Consider the following 21,865-nt stretch of genomic DNA (forward strand, 5'->3'; position numbering starts at 1 on the left):
AGACGAGGGAAAAAAACAAATAGCCATCTACACTAGACTCGTCCATGTTATAAAGTTCAATTGATCTCACTGTGTTTTTTTCAATAATAAATCATATTCACCAACAAACATGAAAAACTATATATCTGTTTCAAAAATCGTCTCATACTGAAAAAAATAGTTATGGATCAAATAAAGAGATACATAAAATGCACTTTGTGCATGACATATAACAACAATTTTAGTCAGATGGTTCTTGTTTTTTTTTAAGATTTGAATATTGACATAAGCAATTACTTTGAGAATTACGGAACTAATGTTTCTGTATCTCGATGTAGGGGAGATAAGCGCTACACAGCCATATCCGATATGAAAACGGTGTAAACTCAACACAAATGTTGTAAATTTCAGTGCTATCCATCACATTTGGTGCCGTTTATCTTACGAGTTTTTGGTAAGTGGTATCCGGTCAGTGTCACTTTTGTCAGTTTTGATGATATTTTGGATATTTCGTCGCGCCGGATTTTCACAAGTTGTACTTGGCTGCATTTATGATTACGTGATTGCTATGTGTTTATTTCCGGTTTGTTGTGGAGCGTATCGTTGGAGTGATTTTAGGCGAATATGATTATTGATGTATCGATGAAGACGATAATGACTTCATGCCGTCGACATGTCCGATAGTTTTAGGAAGGTTAATGTAGTGTATTTCCACTGATTGCTTCCCTGGGACACTGGGAACATTCTTAATTGGGTACGTTAATTAGGCAGGCGGTTCGACAGTTTGGTCAGTCCCATGCATCAGGTCATGCAAAACTATACTATTTACCAGTCTGTCTTAGATTCAAGAGAAAATACTGAAACTCAAGCTTAAAATGAGCGTAAACTTCCTTTACACTACCGACAAATGACCAATCTATTAATTTTCATTTGCCGATGTAACATTCGCAAACACATCTTGGCGTAAAACATTTGACAGGTTTGTTGAGCACAACCCTCATATGGGGCAATAGTCCTGCATTTGAAGAAAAGTTACCGTTTTGAGTAATGGTTGACGCTCATTCTCCAACATCACAGGACCAACAGAAGAGGAAATAGTTTTGCTGTAAGAACTTGGAAAACATGGAACAATCTTACAGAAGACATTGTATCTACTCCAAATATAAACACTTTTAAAAACAAACTGGATAAGTTTTGGGAAAATCAAGATATTTTATATAATTAAAGAGCTAGTGTAAACTAACCGGAAAATGAACGTTTAACCACAACAATATAATGTTGAGTGTGGTGAAGAGGAACACTGTATGTGGGCACATTTTTACACAAACAGTTGTGAACGAAGTTGTAGAAATCACGAACATTATCACCTCCATTGATAATTAACGGCCTATAGTGTGGTTATTGATAGAACACAGATTAATTCATGCTCACCTATGACATTTGCAAGAAAGGCCGCCATTGGTTACACTCGTCAATGGTTAATGGAGAACCAAATTGGTATAAAGTGTCATTTTAATGTAAAATTAGATAACAGAAATGTAAATTTTTTTATTTTACTATATACATTGTCACATTGGCTATTGGGTGATGTTAGAAAGATGACACCCTTTTTTGTTATGATTTTTAAACTAACATTATTTGTCTCTATTTCAGAATGACCCTAGATTGCATTTGAATAACTAACTGATTCGCCAGAGCAGTAACTAAATATACATATATCCCTCAAATACGAGATTATTACTGATATAAGGGTTACTTTTCAATCTATTAAAAACTGTTGTTTGATTCCTTTACGCTGAACTATATACATAATGTGATAGCTTAAGGCAACATATGTGGCCAATTCCATTCACTTCATAATCTATTGACACCAACGTGACAATGCATGCATGGATGAATAAAAATAATTCTATTTTTAGAATGCCTCACCTGTGGAGTTCACTGTTTGACACAGATTATAATCGTGATCAGTGTAATCTAGTCAATAAGAACAAGAAGGCAAATACACAGTGTATGCAAGTTTGATGGTTGATAAATAGTGACTTGATTGTGTACCAATGTGTTGGAAATGAGCGAATTCTTAACATACCAAGTGTTTGTTTACAGATGGATACTAAATTACTCAGTATAAAATAAACTTCAACTCTACATACTAATGGTCTACAGCTCTATTGGTAACCATGGAAACAGTCACAGGACAACCCAACCATGATAATCCACAGGGTCAAATATTGCATGAAGGTCATGAAAAAGAAGTTAAGGATACACAAGATGAATTTCCACAAGGTCTGAAAGAGCTGATCAACGCCAAAAATGTCTTTATTAAACAGCGTTTGGATGTAGCAGAAGGTACATTGTTAGGAAGATGTATAAAGTTTTTTTTGTGTAATAAACGTGTAAACTATATTAACATACTTGTAGTTTATCAGTTAATTACAAATTTAAAAATTAACATGTCTCTAAAAGATGAATTGTTCTTTTATTAGAACTATTTTAGCATACACACTCATGTTGTCCTTTAAATATATGTTACATGTACATGTGGGATTACCAACATTGACATCATAAGTAACAATATTGAGAGATCATAAAGGATCTTGTATTTTTTTATTTCTTCGACTGAAATATTTTAATCACAATTTGCTTCATTAATAACTTTACAAAATATGTTTTTCAGCTGTCCTTTGTTGGCAGCGTCCATGTAGATACAGCCTGTACACATCAGAGGAGGATGAAGACCATTTTCTTTATGCACAAGAGGGTAACTAAACTGTACTGGAATTTCAATACTGGCACACTTACATGATGCTTCATTGGATTATTGAAAAAGACCAAAAAAGTCTAAATATCTGTTGCTGATAAACTGTCACACAGAAGTACATATAAATCATTAAAAAAAGCAAGACTGAATTTGGTGATTCATTGAGGTTTTTGTATGTGTAATTTTCATCAGCAAAGTTTGAAAAGAAAATTGTTGCCTTCACAAGGAAAGCATTTTATGTACAGATATTTACTATGGCCCTGAATTTCATACTTGAGGCCAGAACTAGACTATAGACATATTGACTGAAAATTGCTTGGTGTTGTTTTCATTTTCCAGCATTACATTAATAGACATTGGCATTGGACAAATAAATGTCCTTCTTTTTACCAAAATGCCAGACTATGAACATATTAATTTACTTGGCCCAATACAAGTTGTAAGATATTTGACAGGTAGATGGACATTTGAAAACAGGGAAAGTAAGCACTATCTAATGGTATAGTTTCTGAGTCTGAGTTTCCTCTGACCCTAACACCTGACAGTAGACATTTGACCATACAATGTTTACAATAACAGTGTAGCCTGAGTTTCCTCTGACCCTAACACCTGACAGTAGACATTTGACCATACAATGTTTACAATACCAGTGTAGCCTCCTAACACCTGACAGTAGACATTTGACCATACAATGTTTACAATACCAGTGTAGTCTGAGTTTCCTCTGACCCTAACACCTGACAGTAGACATTTGACCATACAATGTTTACAATACCAGTGTAGCCTCCTAACACCTGACAGTAGACATTTGAGCATACAATGTTTACAATACCAGTGTAGCCTCCTAACACCTGACAGTAGACATTTGAGCATACAATGTTTACAATACCAGTGTAGCCTCCTAACACCTGACAGTAGACATTTGAGCATACAATGTTTACAATACCAGTGTAGCCTGAGTTTCCTCTGACCCTAACACCTGACAGTAGACATTTGAGCATACAATGTTTACAATACCAGTGTAGCCTCCTAACACCTGACAGTAGACATTTGAGCATACAATGTTTACAATACCAGTGTAGTCTGAGTTTCCTCTGACCCTAGCACCTGACAGTAGACATTTGACCATACAATGTTTACAATACCAGTGTAGCCTCCTAACACCTGACAGTAGACATTTGAGCATACAATGTTTACAATACCAGTGTAGCCTCCTAACACCTGACAGTAGACATTTGACATTTGCATACAATGTTTACAATACCAGTGTAGCCTCCTAACACCTGACAGTAGACATTTGAGCATACAATGTTTACAATACCAGTGTAGCCTCCTAACACCTGACAGTAGACATTTGACCATACAATGTTTACAATACCAGTGTAACACCTGACAGTAGACATTTGACCATACAATGTTTACAATACCAGTGTAGCCTCCTAACACCTGACAGTAGACATTTGAGCATACAATGTTTACAATACCAGTGTAGCCTCCTAACACCTGACAGTAGACATTTGAGCATACAATGTTTACAATACCAGTGTAGCCTCCTAACACCTGACAGTAGACATTTGAGCATACAATGTTTACAATACCAGTGTAGCCTGTGACCCTAACACCTGACAGTAGACATTTGAGCATACAATGTTTACAATACCAGTGTAACACCTACCCTAACACCTGACAGTAGACATTTGAGCATACAATAGCCTCCTAACACCTGACAGTAGACATTTGAGCATACAATGTTTACAATACCAGACATTTGACCATACAATGTACAATACCAGTGTAGTCTGTAGACATTTCCATACTGTTGACCCTAGCACCTGACAGTAGACATTTGAGCATACAATGTTTACAATACCAGTGTAGCCTCCTAACACCTGACAGTAGACATTTGAGCATACAATGTTTACAATACCAGTGTAGCCTGAGTTTCCTCTGACCCTAACACCTGACAGTAGACATTTGAGCATACAATGTTTACAATACCAGTGACAGTAGCCTCCTAACACCTGACAGTAGACATTTGAGCATACAATGTTTACAATACCAATGTTTACAATACCAGTGTAGCTGAGTTTCCTCTGACCCTAACACCTGACAGTAGACATTTGAGCATACAATGTTTACAATACCAGTGTAGCCTCCTAACACCTGACAGTAGACATTTGAGCATACAATGTTTACAATACCAGTGTAGCCTCCTAACACCTGTAGACATTTGAGCATACAGTGTAGCCTCCTAACACCTGACAGTAGACATTTGAGCATACAATGTTTACAATACCAGTGTAGTAGCCTGTTTACAATACCTAACACCTGACAGTAGACATTTGAGCATACAATGTTTACAATACCAGTGTAACACCTGACAGTAGACATTTGCATACAATGTTTACAATACCTCTGACCCTAACACCTGACAGTAGACATTTGAGCATACAATGTTTACAATACCAGTGTAGCCTCCTAACACCTGACAGTAGACATTTGACCATACAATGTTTACAATACCAGTGTAGCCTCCTAACACCTGACAGTAGACATTTGAGCATACAATGTTTACAATACCAGTGTAGCCTCCTAACACCTGACAGTAGACATTTGAGTATACAATGTTTACAATACCAGTGTTGTCTGAGTTTCCTCTGACCCTAACACCTGACAGTAGACATTTGAGCATACAATGTTTACAATACCAGTGTAGCCTCCTAACACCTGACAGTAGACATTTGAGCATACAATGTTTACAATACCAGTGTGTAGTTTCCTACCCTAACACCCAGTAGACATTTGAGCATACAATGTTTACAGTATGTTTACAATACCAGTGTAGTCTGAGTTTCCTCTGACCCTAACACCTGACAGTAGACATTTGAGCATACAATGTTTACAATACCAGTGTAGCCTCCTAACACCTGACAGTAGACATTTGAGCATACAATGTTTACAATACCAGTGTAGCCTGAGTTTCCCAGTCTGAGACATTTCATACAATGTTTACAATACCTGACCCTAACACCTGACAGTAGACATTTGAGCATACAATGTTTACAATACCAGTGTAGCCTCCTAACACCTGACAGTAGACATTTGAGCATACAATGTTTACAATACCAGTGTAGCCTCCTAACACCTGACAGTAGACATTTGAGCATACAATGTTTACAATACCAGTGTAGCCTGAGTTTCCTCTGACCCTAACACCTGACAGTAGACATTTGAGCATACAATGTTTACAATACCAGTGTAGCCTCCTAACACCTGACAGTAGACATTTGAGCATACAATGTTTACAATACCAGTGTAGTCTGAGTTTCCTCTGACCCTAACACCTGACAGTAGACATTTGAGCATACAATGTTTACAATACCAGTGTAGCCTCCTAACACCTGACAGTAGACATTTGAGCATACAATGTTTACAATACCAGTGTAGTCTGAGTTTCCTCTGACCCTAACACCTGACAGTAGACATTTGAGCATACAATGTTTACAATACCAGTGTAGCCTCCTAACACCTGACAGTAGACATTTGAGCATACAATGTTTACAATACCAGTGTGTAGCCTCCTAACACCTGACAGTAGACATTTGAGTGTAGCCTCCTAACACCTGACAGTAGACATTTGACAATGTTTACAATACCAGTGTAGCCTCCTAACACCTGACAGTAGACATTTGAGCATACAATGTTTACAATACCAGTGTAGCCTCCTAACACCTGACAGTAGACATTTGAGCATACAATGTTTACAATACCAGTGTAGTCTGAGTTTCCTCTGACCCTAACACCTGACAGTAGACATTTGAGCATACAATGTTTACAATACCAGTGTAGCCTCCTAACACCTGACAGTAGACATTTGAGCATACAATGTTTACAATACCAGTGTAGCCTCCTAACACCTGACAGTAGACATTTGAGCATCCTCTGACCCTAACACCTGACAGTAGACATTTGAGCATACAATGTTTACAATACCAGTGTAGCCTCCTAACACCTGACAGTAGACATTTGAGTATACAATGTTTACAATACCAGTGTAGTCTGAGTTTCCTCTGACCCTAGCACCTGACAGTAGACATTTGAGCATACAATGTTTACAATACCAGTGTAGCCTCCTAACACCTGACAGTAGACATTTGAGACAGTAGACATTTGAGCATACAATGTTTACAATACCAGTGTAGCCTCCTAACACCTGACAGTAGACATTTGAGCATACAATGTTTACAATACCAGTGTAGCCTGAGTTTCCTCTGACCCTAACACCTGACAGTAGACATTTGACCATACAATGTTTACAATACCAGCCTCCTAACACCTGACAGTATAAATTTGAGCATACAATGTTTACAATACCAGTGTAGCCTCCTAACACCTGACAGTAGACATTTGAGTATACAATGTTTACAATACCAGTGTCGTCTGAGTTTCCTCTGACCCTAACACCTGACAGTAGACATTTGAGCATACAATGTTTACAATACCAGTGTAGCCTCCTAACACCTGACAGTAGACATTTGACCATACAATGTTTACAATACCAGTGTAGCCTGAGTTTCCTCTGACCCTAACACCTGACAGTAGACATTTGAGCATACAATGTTTACAATACCAGTGTAGCCTCCTAACACCTGACAGTAGACATTTGAGCATACAATGTTTACAATACCAGTGTAGCCTGACCCTAACACCTGACAGTAGACATTTGAGCATACAATGTTTACAATACCAGTGTAGCCTCCTAACACCTGACAGTAGACATTTGAGCATACAATGTTTACAAGTTACCAGTGTAGCCTCCTAACACCTGACAGTAGACATTTGAGCATACAATGTTTACAATACCAGTGTAGCCTCCTAACACCTGACAGTAGACATTTGAGCATACAATGTTTACAATACCAGTGTAGCCTCCTAACACCTGACAGTAGACATTTGACCATACTTTACAATACCAGTGTTTAGACATTTGAGCATACAATGTTTACAATACCAGTGTAGCCTCCTAACACCTGACAGTAGACATTTGACCATACAATGTTTACAATACCAGTGTAACAGACAGTAGACATTTGACCATACAATGTTTCCTCTGACCCTAACACCTGACAGTAGACATTTGACCATACAATGTTTACAATACCAGTGTAGCCTCCTAACACCTGACAGTAGACATTTGACCATACAATGTTTACAATACCAGTGTAGCCTGAGTTTCCTCTGACCCTAACACCTGACAGTAGACATTTGACCATACAATGTTTACAATACCAGTGTAGCCTCCTAACACCTGACAGTAGACATTTGACCATACAATGTTTACAATACCAGTGTAGCCTAGCCTCCTAACACCTGACAGTAGACATTTGAGCATACAATGTTTACAATACCAGTGACCCTAACACCTGACAGTAGACATTTGAGCATACAATGTTTACAATACCAGTGTAGCCTCCTAACACCTGACAGTAGGCATTTGAGCATACAATGTTTACAATACCAGTGTAGCCTCCTAACACCTGACAGTAGACATTTGACCATACAATGTTTACAATGCCAGTGTAGTCTGAGTTACTTATGATCCCTACACCAGATCATATGGACTAGGTACAAATTTCCAACCTGTAATCCACATATGAATTATACCATAACACATATGTGGACTGTGGTTTTGGGATTTTTTTAAGATCCTGTGAACCAGACTACAGATATTTGAACAATATGTGCTCAAATTACCAGTGTATCAAGTCCCAAGGGATCTGCCTATCTAGCTGTGATATATTTTTGTCAAGGTCAGTTGTCAGAATTCCTCCTGATATAAAAATGCCAAACTCTAGTGATCCACTTTGATTTTCCTTAGTACCAGTGTACACCATACTGTAAAATATTTGATAACTTGGCCCAGTACATGGTGTGAGATATTTAACACAGGAATTAATGGTTAGTTAATGGTATTGGATATGGTCAATATTTTCAATGTTAAAAAAACATTTTTTTACAATTCAGTTTCAGAATGTTATTTACGCCAGTGTTTGGGAGCAGTGCGAGGTTTTGTTATGAAATTCAGTAATGCAGAGATGCAGGATGTGATGAAACTACAGCGCCCTCTACGGTGTCCATGTGGAATCTGTTGGTGGTGGTGTTGCTGTGTTCAGGAACTCTCGATCGAGAGTCCACCAGGAAATCCAATTGGACGTATAGTAGAAGAGTAAGTGAGTTTTATTTACATAAGAAAGAATTTTTGAAAAAAAAATGAGCATTTGGAATGCGAATGTTTGTGATGTATTTGTTTGGCAACTGGATCTGTTTCCCACATTTTTATAGTTTAGATTTATTAACCTTGATCAATGTTTTGTTCGCCTCGACTACAGTGTAAGTCTGGAAGGATTGATAATTTTTGTTACTGGGTAAGGATATCAATCACGACAGCCAAGGAAGTGGGTATGTTTAAAATTAAAGTACTTGTCGACCGGTTTCACCGTCCCTGGCTTCATCAGCACAAAATTTTCTACTTCACTTCCCAAAGGTACATAAAATGCAGCTCCATATCTGCTAAAAATAGTATATCTGCTATTATGACATTATACATTTTCAAACTCCTTAACTTGAACATATATCCATATAGGGGTTCCTAGTCTTACTTCTCCTATGTTACTGTGTGTACAATATAGCTGTTATAAAAGTTAGGATACTTCAAACTCTGTCAGGTTTTTATTGCAATGAAGATTGCAAATTACTGTTTGGAGATTGAACACATAAACAGTTGTGTTCTTACATCCTTACTTACTGATGCCATCGTTGCTACAGAGAGGATGACTCTTACCTCACACAGGGAAGAGAAAGACAGCTGCTATGCACTTTGACCTTTCTTATGATAGGATTGCATCATTTTATGTTGTTTAACCATATCACAAATTGGTAAAGTCATCATTTTCTATGTTCATTTCATGGATATAGATGATGGTGGGATGAAAATGTTTCACAACTTATAATGTATAACTATTTTAGAAGTATTTAAGAAATATGATCAAACGTGTTTCATGCTGACCAGCCAAACCTGTACAATCACCCTGGAGTTGGGGTATCCTTTCAACAGACATGATTTATGTAAGATTCTAGAAGTCTTCATAATTATTTGTTTTTTTTTTTTTTATAAAGTGAATAAAAAGAAACTACAAGATACTTAAATGTTTTAATTTGTAAATCTTTTCTCTATTTTTTCAGTCGAGCCTGTTGCTGTCCAAGATACCTGATTTTAGATGATGGCGACAATGTTGTCTTCAATGTAGAATTCTCCTGTTGTTTATGTAAACTATGTGCTGATGTGTCTATACAGGTATGTATGTGTTCTAAGGTTCTATACAGGTATGTATGTGTTCTAAGGTTCTATACAGGTATGTATGTGTTCTAAGGTTCTATACAGGTATGTATGTGTTCTAAGGTTCTGTACAGGTACGTATGTGTTCTAAGGTTCTATACAGGTATGTATGTGTTCTAAGGTTCTATACAGGTATGTATGTGTTCTAAGGTTCTATACAGGTATGTATGTGTTCTAAGGTTCTGTACAGGTACATATGTGTTCTAAGGTTCTGTACAGGTAAGTATGTGTTCTAAGGTTCTGTACAGGTACGTATGTGTTGTAAGGTTCTGTACAGGTACATATGTGTTCTAAGGTTCTGTACAGGTATGTATGTGTTCTAAGGTTCTGTACAGGTATGTATGTGTTCTAAGGTTCTGTACAGGTACATATGTGTTCTAAGGTTCTGTACAGGTAAGTATGTGTTCTAAGGTTCTATACAGGTATGTATGTGTTCTAAGGTTCTGTACAGGTATGTATGTGTTCTAAGGTTCTGTACAGGTAAGTATGTGTTCTGTACAGGTATATGTGTTCTAAGTTCTGTACAGGTACGTATGTGTTCTAAGGTTCTATACAGGTACATATGTGTTCTAAGGTTCTGTACAGGTAAGTATGTGTTCTAAGGTTCTGTACAGGTAAGTATGTGTTCTAAGGTTCTGTACAGGTACATATGTGTTCTAAGGTTCTGTACAGGTACATATGTGTTCTAAGATTCTGTACAGGTACGTATGTGTTCTAAGGTTCTATACAGGTATGTATGTGTTCTAAGGTCCTGTACAGGTAAGTATGTGTTCTAAGGTTCTGTACAGGTATGTATGTGTTCTAAGGTTCTGTACAGGTACATATGTGTTCTAAGGTTCTGTACAGGTACATATGTGTTCTAAGATTCTATACAGGTAAGTATGTGTTCTAAGGTTCTGTACAGGTACGTATGTGTTCTAAGGTTCTGTACAATCAACTATAGCTGTGCACTTGATCGATACAGCAGACGGTTCTTTTTTTTACCTCTGTCAATAACATACAGTAATGATAGTTTAGTTCAGCAATTGAATGTCAGTGATATTCTTTAAATTACAGTATAAAAAACACAATGTATATTAGTTACTGTTGTGGGATTGCACAACATTATACTATGCATGCATAATGTGTATTTGATAGGAAAACTGGCCATAATTAGCTTTTGCACATCTTTGATCATTTTGTGCTGTTTTATCACAAAATGTGTGATTCTGTCCAAGTTGATGTAAATTTTAAAATGACTTATGGATTATTGTGGGATATGGGTTATTTATTTTCTGAATATATAAGGGTACATCAAAGTATACACTAAACAAAAAAAGAAAGGTAACACTACTTTATTCTGTGATTAATTAATTAACCCCTTCATAAATCCTTACCAATCATGTACGAATAAAGTAATTGATCAATTCTGATAAAACTGCAGTCATGGTTCATTATAAATCTTTGCGTTCAGTTGATTTTATTCGACTGTAAATGACGTTGGGGTCAATTTCAAAGGTAACACCATTAGTAACGGGTATGACCACCGTTTGCGAAGTAAACAGCAATTTGCAAAACGCTCCCCTCGTTGCCTCCACGCTCTGCGTCTTCCGTCACTGTGTTACAGACAAGACCTGGACTCGTCTGAAAACATTAATGTAAGGCCCAACAACGGTGAACACGGGTCCAGTTACGCCGATTATTACGGTGATGTTGCAACAAATTGGGTCCAGTGTAGGGATGCCGCGCTTTCAATTGGTAGGCCCTCAACCTGTTGCAGACTGTTTAGGGAGACACACGATGCCCAAACAATGTCCTTGTAGTCTCTACTGCAGTTACGAATCGATTTTGCAAGTGTATCAATGGTTTAAATGACTTACCAACTGGCAAATTGTCTTAACACTGCAACCAAAATGCCGTGCAACTCGACGGCGAGACTCCCCAGCCTGGATCATGCCTACAGCCCTTTCTCTCTGTACTTGTGACAGCTGGGGCATAATGATAAAGTTGATAGATAGCAAGATTCAGTGATTTCTAAGTCCTAAGGATCTAAGGAACAGTTGTCAATTTGGATGTTTATGAAATTCAAGTGAAGATACAAGTTAGTTGCAGAAACCCTCGTGCAGCTATTTTGCTAATACAGACTTTCACGCTTGAATGATTTTGGTAACCCCCTTGGATTTTGTAATGTAAAACATTACCATTTAATAATATTGCACAAACGTCATTTTGTTTTCACTCATTTACAGGTGTTCGCCAAGGAAACATTTCTTTTTTTGTTGAGTATATATCCTATCTAAGGCATTTATCTCTAGGTTAGACACATGAGGTACAGATAACAAGTCATATTCACATTTATCCATAATATAGAGTGTTTTGTTTACAAAATTTTGCACATGTCCATTCTGATGTACAGAAACTCAGTTTATGTGTAAACATATGGAAGCAGAGGATCACCTGTACATATAGCAAGTCAAAATGTCAATGTCTGTAGGTCAAAGGTCAATGTCATCTATGCAAAATAAACATAAGAGATGCATGATTATATGTAATAAAGCAAATTGTGAGTAATTCATAATCTTATTTCATCTTGCTCTGTTAATACCTGTTATTTTCTAACAGATATTCGGTGGTCGATTTGGTGAGGAACCAGTTGCGGAGATAAGTAAAGCGTGTCGTGGTAACAAGAAAGACTGTTGTGGCACTGAGAACAACTACATTCTTCACTGTGAGTTATCATGTTAGCACTCTGGACTTTAATTTATCCAGAATCTTTGATAATGAAAAATATACTTCTTAAAATAGATTTGTAAAGGGAAAAAACTGAAATTGGTCATGTAGTGTCAAATTATCCTGTCTAGGGATGGCATATAGGTCTTCAAAACATACAGTAATGTAATTATGCTTCTGGCAATAATATTTCTCTATTACAAGTAATGGATTCTTTCCTAGTGAGCTTGATAATACCATATGGTGAATCTGTTATTTACTATCAGTATTTTAGAGTTTGTACATCTTGTAAGTCATGTCTGGAAATATTTTTTTAGGCTTGATTGATACAACTAATATGTATAAACTTGATAAAGGGATATACTGTGTCAGCTTAAAAAAAATGGATGTTCTGTACCTTTTAACAACTCTAATGACTTATAAAACTATTATTAGCATTAGAATATCTCTCCTTCTGGAACTAAAAGGTCACTGGATCTCAGATTTTATGTGGCGTATTGGGTAAATGATAAGTATGTCAGTAAAGCTTTCCCTACAGTGATTACAATTTGATACATCATTAGGTTTATTTTCTGCTAATTTTATAATGTTCACAAATATTTACTTATTACTAAGCAAACATGTTTTGCTGCAATCAGGGTACCTGAACGTTTGGAATTTTATCTAACTAGGTCTATAAGGAATTTGTGCAAATTGAATATTGTTTGTTTGCGTAAATGGTAAATTTGAGGTGTAGAATTTTCGTACACAGTGTTAATAAAGGATTATCTTTAAAAGCAACTTATGAAATCTTAGCTTGTGCGGAATGTTCATTTGATACTTTGGAAATTGTTGTTACTCTTGTTTTATTTGAAGAACTCTCCATTACTTTGTCAAGTTAATGATAATGGGCATCATATCAAAATACCTGTAATCAAACTTTTTGTGTTTACAGATTTGGAGAGAGACATCCATCTTCAGGATAAAATTCTGTTACTAGGTGCTAGCTTTCTAATTGATTACAACTTTTTTGAGCGTCAACAAAGGACATGTTGCTGACCTATAATTATATATCATTTCCCTCCTTCAGAAAGAAAGGGAATTCCAAGATTAAACAAGAAAAGTCTGACAGACAGGAAATTTCTATTATGTATGGATCTATGTATGGATGTATGATTCTGTTTAAACATTTAAAAAAAAGCCTTTTATCTTTTATATATTTTTAATATTATTCTTATCAGTCTTGCACTTAAACCTTTGATGCTCCATGTTTTGTCATATATATCTTCATTATAGTACCTACATTTACACAATGTTGAAGGAAGATACATTTCTAATATTCTTTAACCAATAATGTTTTGGAAAAAAAACTCCTTTGCATTCTACTACTATGCATACTGCCATATATTAAGCTTCTTATTACAAGCATTCTGTGATATATATTTCCGTACTTAGATATTTTTAAATCCTTTGATACAATTTAATATTTTGTGTGTTTGTAATGGTCCAGATTTTGTTCATTGTGTCACTCATCCTTGATGCTCTAGAAGTTACCATTAATTTCACTCTCTGCACCCCTAGAGCATTAGAGTCCTAAGCAAAGTTATTTGATTGGACAAAAATTAAACAGAACTGACCAATCAAACACTGATTGAAGAATACAAAGGAGTGACACACAACATCAAAACCAGTACAACATATATTTGTACCCTGCATCAAAGGATCAATTTAATTTAATCCTATCCACAAGGTGTCACACATGGAACTTCAATTTTGCTGTGAAATGTTCAAGAGATGTAAAGAGCAATACTGAGTGTAACCATTGTATTATCAAGGGTGGTTCAACAGGTGTAGAGAGTAATAGTAAGCATAACCCGTGAAGTATCAAGGAGGATTGCAAGGGTGTAGCCAACGATAATGAGAATAACTCCTGAAGTATCATGGATGAACTTAGGGGTACAGAGAGTGATGGTGAGCATAACACCTGAAGACCTGATGATGGTTGTTGGGGAGTATTGAGTTTATAGGATGGTTCTAGGGGTGTAGAGAGTGATAGGTAGTGTAACCCCTGGAGTATCGAGGATGGTCCCAAGGTTGTAGAGAGTGATAGTGAGTGTAACCCCTGGAGTATTGTGGATGGTCCCAGGGTTGTAGAGAGTGATAGTGAGTGTAACCCCTAGAGTATCGAGGATGGTCCCAGGGTTGTAGAGAGTGATAGGTATTGTAACCTCTGGAGCATAGATTTTATTGGAGGATTCCAGGGGTGCAGAGAGCAATAGTGAGTGTAACCCCTGGAGTATTGTGAATGGTTCCAGGGGTACAGATAGCAATAGTGAGTGTAATCCCTGGAGTATTGTGGATGGTTCCAGGGGTGTAGAGGGAGATAGCGAGTGTAACCCCAGGAGTATTGTGGATGGTTCCAGGGGTGTAGAGGGAGATAGCGAGTGTAACCCCTGGAGTATTGTGGATGGTTCCAGGGGTGTAGAGGGAGATAGTGAGTGTAACCCCTGGAGTATTGTGGATGGTTCCAGGGGTACAGAGAGCAACAGTGAGTGTAACCCCTGGAGTATTGTGGATGGTTCCAGGGCTACAGATAGCAATAGTGAGTGTAATCCCTGGAGTATTGTGGATGGTTCCAGGGGTGTAGAGGGAGATAGCGAGTGTAACCCCTGGAGTATTGTGGATGGTTCCAGGGGTGTAGAGGGAGATAGCGAGTGTAACCCCTGGAGTATTGTGGATGGTTCCATGGGTGTAGAGGTAGAAAGCGAGTGTAACCCCTGGAGTATTGTGGATAGTTCCAGGGGTACAGAGAGCAATAGTGAGTGTAACCCCTGGAGTATTGTGGATGGTTCCAGGGGTACAGAGAGCAATAGTGAGTGTAACCCCTGGAGTATTGTGGATGGTTTCAGGTGTGTAGAGGGAGATAGTGAGTGTAACCCCTGGAGTATTGTGGATGGTTCCAGGGCTACAGAGAGCATAATCTTGTTTAGATGTCTGGTTTATTTAAGCTGAACAATGGTTGTTTATTTCTACTTATTTCACTGTTTGTTTAGTTAATCATTAATAAACACATTTAACACATTTATGTTGCAATAGATGAATATAAAACACAATATATAAATCTAGAATTGTTGACATTATACACAGTGTAAAAATGTAAAAAAAAAAAAAATATTTTTATACAGTTGCTAATATTTATCCTCATTTCTTCGAACAAGGAGGAGTGCCAGTTTTGGCCTTCTAGTGGCCATGATGAATACTTTTTATTTTTTGTCTATTAAAAACTTGAGGTCAGGCGGTAATGACATGACATTAATCTATGGTCAGCTCAAGGCTATTCAGTCGTTATAGGGGGGACGAGTGGGGGATCAAATTAATAATTATTGCAATAATTATAAAACGAAAATATTTTGTTAGTTTTTCTTCTCTTAAATGTCATTTGATGATATATTTCAAAACCTTCATTAGAAAAAATGACCAAAAAATATGCCATTGTTGAAAAGTAGATCACGGTAATTAAGTGCTCTAATTACTAATTAAGTCACACTTGAACACCGTTATTTGTCTTAATGCATCAATAAACAATACGTTTATCACGTGCAGTGTATTTATTTGAATTTTTGTTTTGCATGAATTAGAGCAATGAAGAAGTTACAGTCAAACAGCACAGTCATTTTGAAGGTGTTCAACTTTATTAATGAAAAAGAGAAATAATTTTAAGATTATTTTCGTGCATTGTAACATAAGACTTCCTATAATTTACTGATGTGTATTGTAAGTTGTTTATTTGCCAATGTAAATTAACCAATATATCAACTTAATGACAATCTAACTAGAACAAGATAAGTTAAACATCACGATTCAATAAATATCATCAAAATTATCAATAGTGTGAAGCTTCAGCAGTGGTGATATCCCCCTAACTCCTGTTGATTTACTGTTGTTTACAAGTTGATATTCTCTGTTTTAATGTAATTTGATAGTCTCTTCACCGTCTCTTTTATTTTTTACGAATACATATATATTTATTATTTTTACCAACATTATATTGCTCCATATTGGAAGTGGCTACTAATTATTGGCATTCGTTTTCAATTGAAGACCATCTTTCTGAAGATATCAAAGCACAGGAATATGGTCTGTTGCTCTCTACTGTGTGTTTGTAGGAGACGACAAAATGAAAAGGTCTTCTGCTAAAGGGACATTGAAGGAACCAGAAGAGATATGTTTCCCTCATTGCATCATTTCCTATACTATCTGCCTGCTTCTTATTTCTTTCTTGGTCACCAATATCGAAGTCTTGAAGAGTTCTGGTCTCAGATAGCTTGTCATTTGCGAATAAAAAGGACTATCAAATTTTACAAAAAGTCATGTATTTTTTATAGTATTACTATATGTTATTTCTGATGTAATTGTCATATAAGTTTCGGTGAATTATTTTTAAAAATAAAATGTTATAAAAACGATTTTTTCACGAAATGACATTTATCATATATGTTGATCGAAAAGGAGGCTCTAAAATTATTAACGTCAGACTAGCAGGACAGACTAATCAATCAACCGCTGGTTAATAGAGTTGTTTTTATCGTTAATAAGATATAAATTGTTGAGCGATAACTCAATCATTAGCAATTAAATGACTTTTCCGAGAGCAGCATGATGACGTATTGTGCCACATTCGGCTGCAATAAGTTTTTTCGTCTTTCCAAACGATGGACGACGAAAATCGTGGATTCACTACTGTAGACCTGACGTACAATTGCAATTCCGACTTAAATAGGTCGAGATCACCTGTCAACGCTCCATGTCGAGGGGCGTTTGTTAAACGTCAGAGGGCTGAGATAAGAGAGCTTAGCCTTAACAGAATGCATGTATCTGGAAGTTTTGTGATTTACCGGTAATATTAAGGTAATTATTGCTTTAAAGTTGTAATAGTCAAACACTTTTTTGTAATAATTAAAAATCATCGACTGTTTGTAAACATGCATAACCCTGCGATTGTGTCACGGTCTCGTATAGTTTACCTATTACGTAATAATCAACCGCTCTCTCGGTGTTGAGGAGGTTGGAAGATTACGTTTAAGATTACAGTAGTTTAATTACCAGCTCATAGATTCAGACACGTTGATATCTGTACATCCGATTCAGGAGGCTGGCGGCAGGTGTGTCAAAATATATGACTGTAACAGTTTCAGTACAAGTGATATTAAATGTAGGTATTACATTTATACGACTCCCCTGAACACATTTCACACATTGTGGTATTTCCCATTTAGTTGCTATCAATTAAAAACTAAGATATTAAAATGAAGCTTATTGATTATGATAAATAAAACCATGATGCAATTACATTTTACAGTGTAACGAGTTATACATTAGGTCAACTAGTACTGGGCCAGTGCACACGAGTTGTTATACGTCCCTGCTATTTATAGATAATCATTCAGTGTCATTGAAATGCCCATTATGTCATATTCAATACCAAGCGTAAGTTAAGTTGTTGGTTATAATGCAATTCTATATGTATATATAATGTGTTATCATAATCCTGCAGAGTACTGGTACCCCCCCTCCCTACCCCTCAAAATAATTAGAATAAAAGATTAAAACAAATAAAGCCTTATTCTTTGAAATACAAATATATTGTGGGAAGTTCTGTTTTGTAAAATTTGATTTCTATTGTTTATTGATAATATCTGTATTGTTTTGATGATTTTTTACGGGTAATAAAGCAAGTCCTACAAGAGACAACTCATGGTACTACTGACGATGATATCTCAGAGTGTGATGGTAATCCACTTGATTTTCAGCCCATGAGAACCTCTCAAGACCAAGTTAGTGAACCACCAGATGATGACCCAGATTTTGATCCTGAAGATTTTGATAAGATGGTTTGTGATGAAAGTGATTTATATGAAGATGGCGAGACTGGGGAGGCAGTTGTTATCAGAAATGATGTTGATCCTGAAGATGAGAGACAGTTCTTGGTATCAGAAACACAGTTACACAAACTTTTATCTGTAAAAAGTGAGACTTTAATTAAATTTATAAGGGACTCTTATTTCAGCTATAATGAAATGTGTATATGGACACGCAGAAATGTTTGAAAATCGGAAAACTCATCGTGGTATGCCAGTATCAAATCTCATCGTTGCAGGGGCTATTCTTTATAGTGGAAATAATATTTCAAAGACTTTAAAATTGTTCAAACATATGAATCTTCAAATGATGTCTGCTTAAACATATGCTCGTTTACAACCAGCATACATTGTGCCAGCTGCTATTCGATCCTGGGAGTTTAGTCAGCAGGAACTCCTGGAGAATTTTCAAGGAAGAACTCTCTCCGTTAGTGTTGATGCAGGATGTGACTCGCCAGGTTACAGTGCCAAATATGGTTCTTACACACTGATGGACAAGGAGATCAAGAAGATACTGGATGTACAGTTATTACAGGTATGGAGTTAAAATCTTATTTGTCAAGTTTAAAAACTGTAATAGTTTAGGATGATATATTGACCTTGTTATTGTTAGCTGTAAAAAATCAAATTCTTATTTCAAATCGTATCAGAATTTAGAAATTCAGTCTAATTTGTTGTTGATTTTAAATTGTATACAGTCACTTTATGACATTAAATGATTAGGCTGTTAATAGGATGTTAAGTTATATTAAATTATATCAAAATAAAGTACACAGAATATAGAAATTTATAATCCAATATGTTGTAAAATACTACAGAATATGTAGAAGTGACTATATGTTTTTATTTATATGTCAACAGAGTAATGAAGTGAAGGGATTACCCCACATGGATATGGAGAAGGAAGGACTAAAAGTGGGCCTAACCTTTCTTCATCAGTCTAACATCCAGGAACAAGATCTTGTTACTGACCGGCATCAGATGGTGAAGTGGTATATGCTAACCACATGGCCTGAAATCAGCCTCTACTTTAATGTCTGGCATGTTGCTGAAGGTATAAAGTTATTACCAAGCAGTATCTTTCTTCATGAGCACTAGACTATTTATATCTTTATCTCTCAATCTCTATTTGGTTTTTCTTCCTTTTTGTATTAGTGGGAAACCTAAAATGTTTCTGGATTACAATTCTACAATTCAATGGTTTACATTATTGATTTTACATTTTCTTAAATTATCAGGTGCATCAAAAACGTTGGAGACAGCAGCGAAAAAAAGATTGTGAGAGTATCCGCCCTTGGATAAAAAGCGATGTTATCCATTGCTACTGGGTGTCTGCTTTCTGTGGATACAATGTTGATATGAAACTTGGGCTCTGGAAATCTGTCTCGAAACATGTGACCAACCACCATGACTAAGACTGGAAATATGTTGCCTGTCATCATGGACCTATCACAGAAGAGAGAATGTGGTTGAAAGAAGGTATTGTTTTAGTATTATTTTTCGGAGATGGTTAGTTTACAATTATATATCATTGTTATGATAGTTGTTGTCTTCGATAATCATTTTTGACTATAACTAATATAGAAAGTTAACCTATTATTAATTTATCATTCAATTTTATTAACCTCTAAAATTAAATCTTTCTTTTTTTTTTGCAGATGAATGCTACCAAAATTATCTCGAATATAAACAAGGTTAAGTGAAAATTGAAGGCTTGAATTTGTAATGTATTATTTCCTGTCTTTTATCATATGACCAGGTTCTAGACCACACAAAATGCTCCGAGAGGTGGTGGAAAGCAAATTTCTTCTACGTTACATACTAAAGCTTTCTCCAGTGCATCAGACCTATGGACTGGAGGTATTTCACAGCGTAGTCGACAGCTTTGCACCAAAAAGCACTCACTTCTATTACCCCGCTAAGGTGGTCAGGTAAAGTTAGGAAAAATACTCAAGAAGTGTCACACGGCAGTATTTTTTCTCGTTAACATTTGGTAATTCTCAAAATTGATTTGATACCTAATCTACTTTTAGCAATTTTTTTTAAGCCTTTGTGTGGTATACTCTTTGGAAATTATTGGATCCTTATAATAAAAACTATCAAGAACAAGTATATGAAAGCCTTTAGAATGTATTTCGTTGTTGTTTAGATTCTCTACTTCATTGTTATAGACTCGGTATTGCTGCACTTCATCTCAATGAAAATGGGAAGCGACACCAGGCAACTACTCTGGATGGACAGCTTTACTGGGGAGTAAGCTATCCCAAAGGGAAAAAGGGAGAAACGGTTGTAGTGAAACCAAACAGAACAGCTGTCACCTATGGTAAAGAGAAAATGCATCCCGATTTTCAACAAAATACATATTTTTCTATGTGGAGAATATTTTACCAGCACACTGTTATACTTGTAATGTTTTGACAAAAATGAAGGAAAGATAAGTCTTTACAATCAGTTTTTTTCCCTTTCAGATTGTATTGATCTTCTGAGGCAGCCATTGATGGAAATGAGACCACTGTTTCCATGCTACCAGGAAGCCATTAGGGAAGACAACACCTTCCTTGGATATAAACCTCCAGTAGTGACTAGTTCTTTTCAAAATGTTGACAAAATAACATGGATTTTACAGCGTCGGTCAACTATTGCTAACGTCCAAAATAATGGAGCCATGGCATCACAGTTGATTTCGACATGTCATCATTTTGCTTAGACATATAGGAGTAGTTTCCTTCCATCTCTACATTGTGGTAACGTTAATCATCAAATTCAGTTGTCTGTTTTGAACCCAAAAATTTAGATCTTCCAGTTGTCAAAGAGTTAATTTAATATTCGACACTAATAAAAGGATATTTCAATGTAATTTCACCCCTATGTTTTGTAGACTGGGATATCTCAACTCGAGGTGTTATTTTTTTTTTAAAGTTTATAGAGCTAGAAAATTACTCAAGGAGTTGAGATATCCTTGTATTCAAAATACAGGGGTGATATTTTTCTCCCATGCTTTAGAGGATCTCTCCTATATGGTCCACGAAAATGCCATGAAATTGACACCATTGATTGGTGGCGTGTTTACACTACAAGAAGTGATGACATCATCCAATTACTTAGGCTCATCCCAGTGTTTTT

At 36.3% G+C, this 21,865-nt stretch overlaps 1 protein-coding gene and 1 pseudogene across 2 annotated transcripts; both read left to right on the forward strand.

The window, feature by feature from the left end:
- The first annotated feature begins 582 nt into the window (after positions 1 to 582).
- On the forward strand, positions 583 to 15,965 carry LOC132553567 (phospholipid scramblase 1-like). Of its 2 annotated transcripts, none has more exons than XM_060217823.1 (7): positions 583 to 1,476; positions 2,086 to 2,328; positions 2,657 to 2,740; positions 8,765 to 8,966; positions 9,983 to 10,094; positions 12,738 to 12,843; positions 13,780 to 15,965. In XM_060217823.1, the coding sequence occupies exons 2-7, from the start codon at positions 2,160 to 2,162 to the stop codon at positions 13,881 to 13,883; spliced, it is 777 nt and encodes a 258-aa protein (XP_060073806.1). In that variant the 5' UTR covers positions 583 to 1,476; positions 2,086 to 2,159; the 3' UTR covers positions 13,884 to 15,965. The 2 variants fall into 2 exon arrangements, with proteins under 2 accessions (XP_060073806.1, XP_060073805.1); XM_060217822.1 differs by having other exon boundaries at positions 583 to 733.
- Positions 15,966 to 17,741: 1,776 nt separating this feature from the next.
- On the forward strand, positions 17,742 to 21,635 carry LOC132553570 (uncharacterized; annotated as a pseudogene).
- The last annotated feature ends 230 nt before the right edge of the window (positions 21,636 to 21,865 follow it).

The sequence above is a fragment of the Ylistrum balloti genome, unplaced genomic scaffold (genome assembly GCF_031769215.1).
Source record: "Ylistrum balloti isolate Yb309-2 unplaced genomic scaffold, AGI_CSIRO_Ybal_v1 Utg370336, whole genome shotgun sequence".
NCBI lineage: Eukaryota > Metazoa > Mollusca > Bivalvia > Pectinida > Pectinidae > Ylistrum > Ylistrum balloti.

What these genes read in the sequence shown, in the direction of transcription:
- LOC132553567 (XM_060217823.1), top strand. Translation starts at nt 2,160, where the DNA reads ATGGAAACAGTCACAGGACAACCCAACCATGATAATCCACAGGGTCAA. An exon ending in TTTTCTTTATGCACAAGAGG is followed by an intron (nt 2,741 to 8,764) that starts GTAACTAAACTG and finishes TTTACAATTCAG; the next exon opens with TTTCAGAATGTTATTTACGC. An exon ending in ATTGGACGTATAGTAGAAGA is followed by an intron (nt 8,967 to 9,982) that starts GTAAGTGAGTTT and finishes CTATTTTTTCAG; the next exon opens with TCGAGCCTGTTGCTGTCCAA.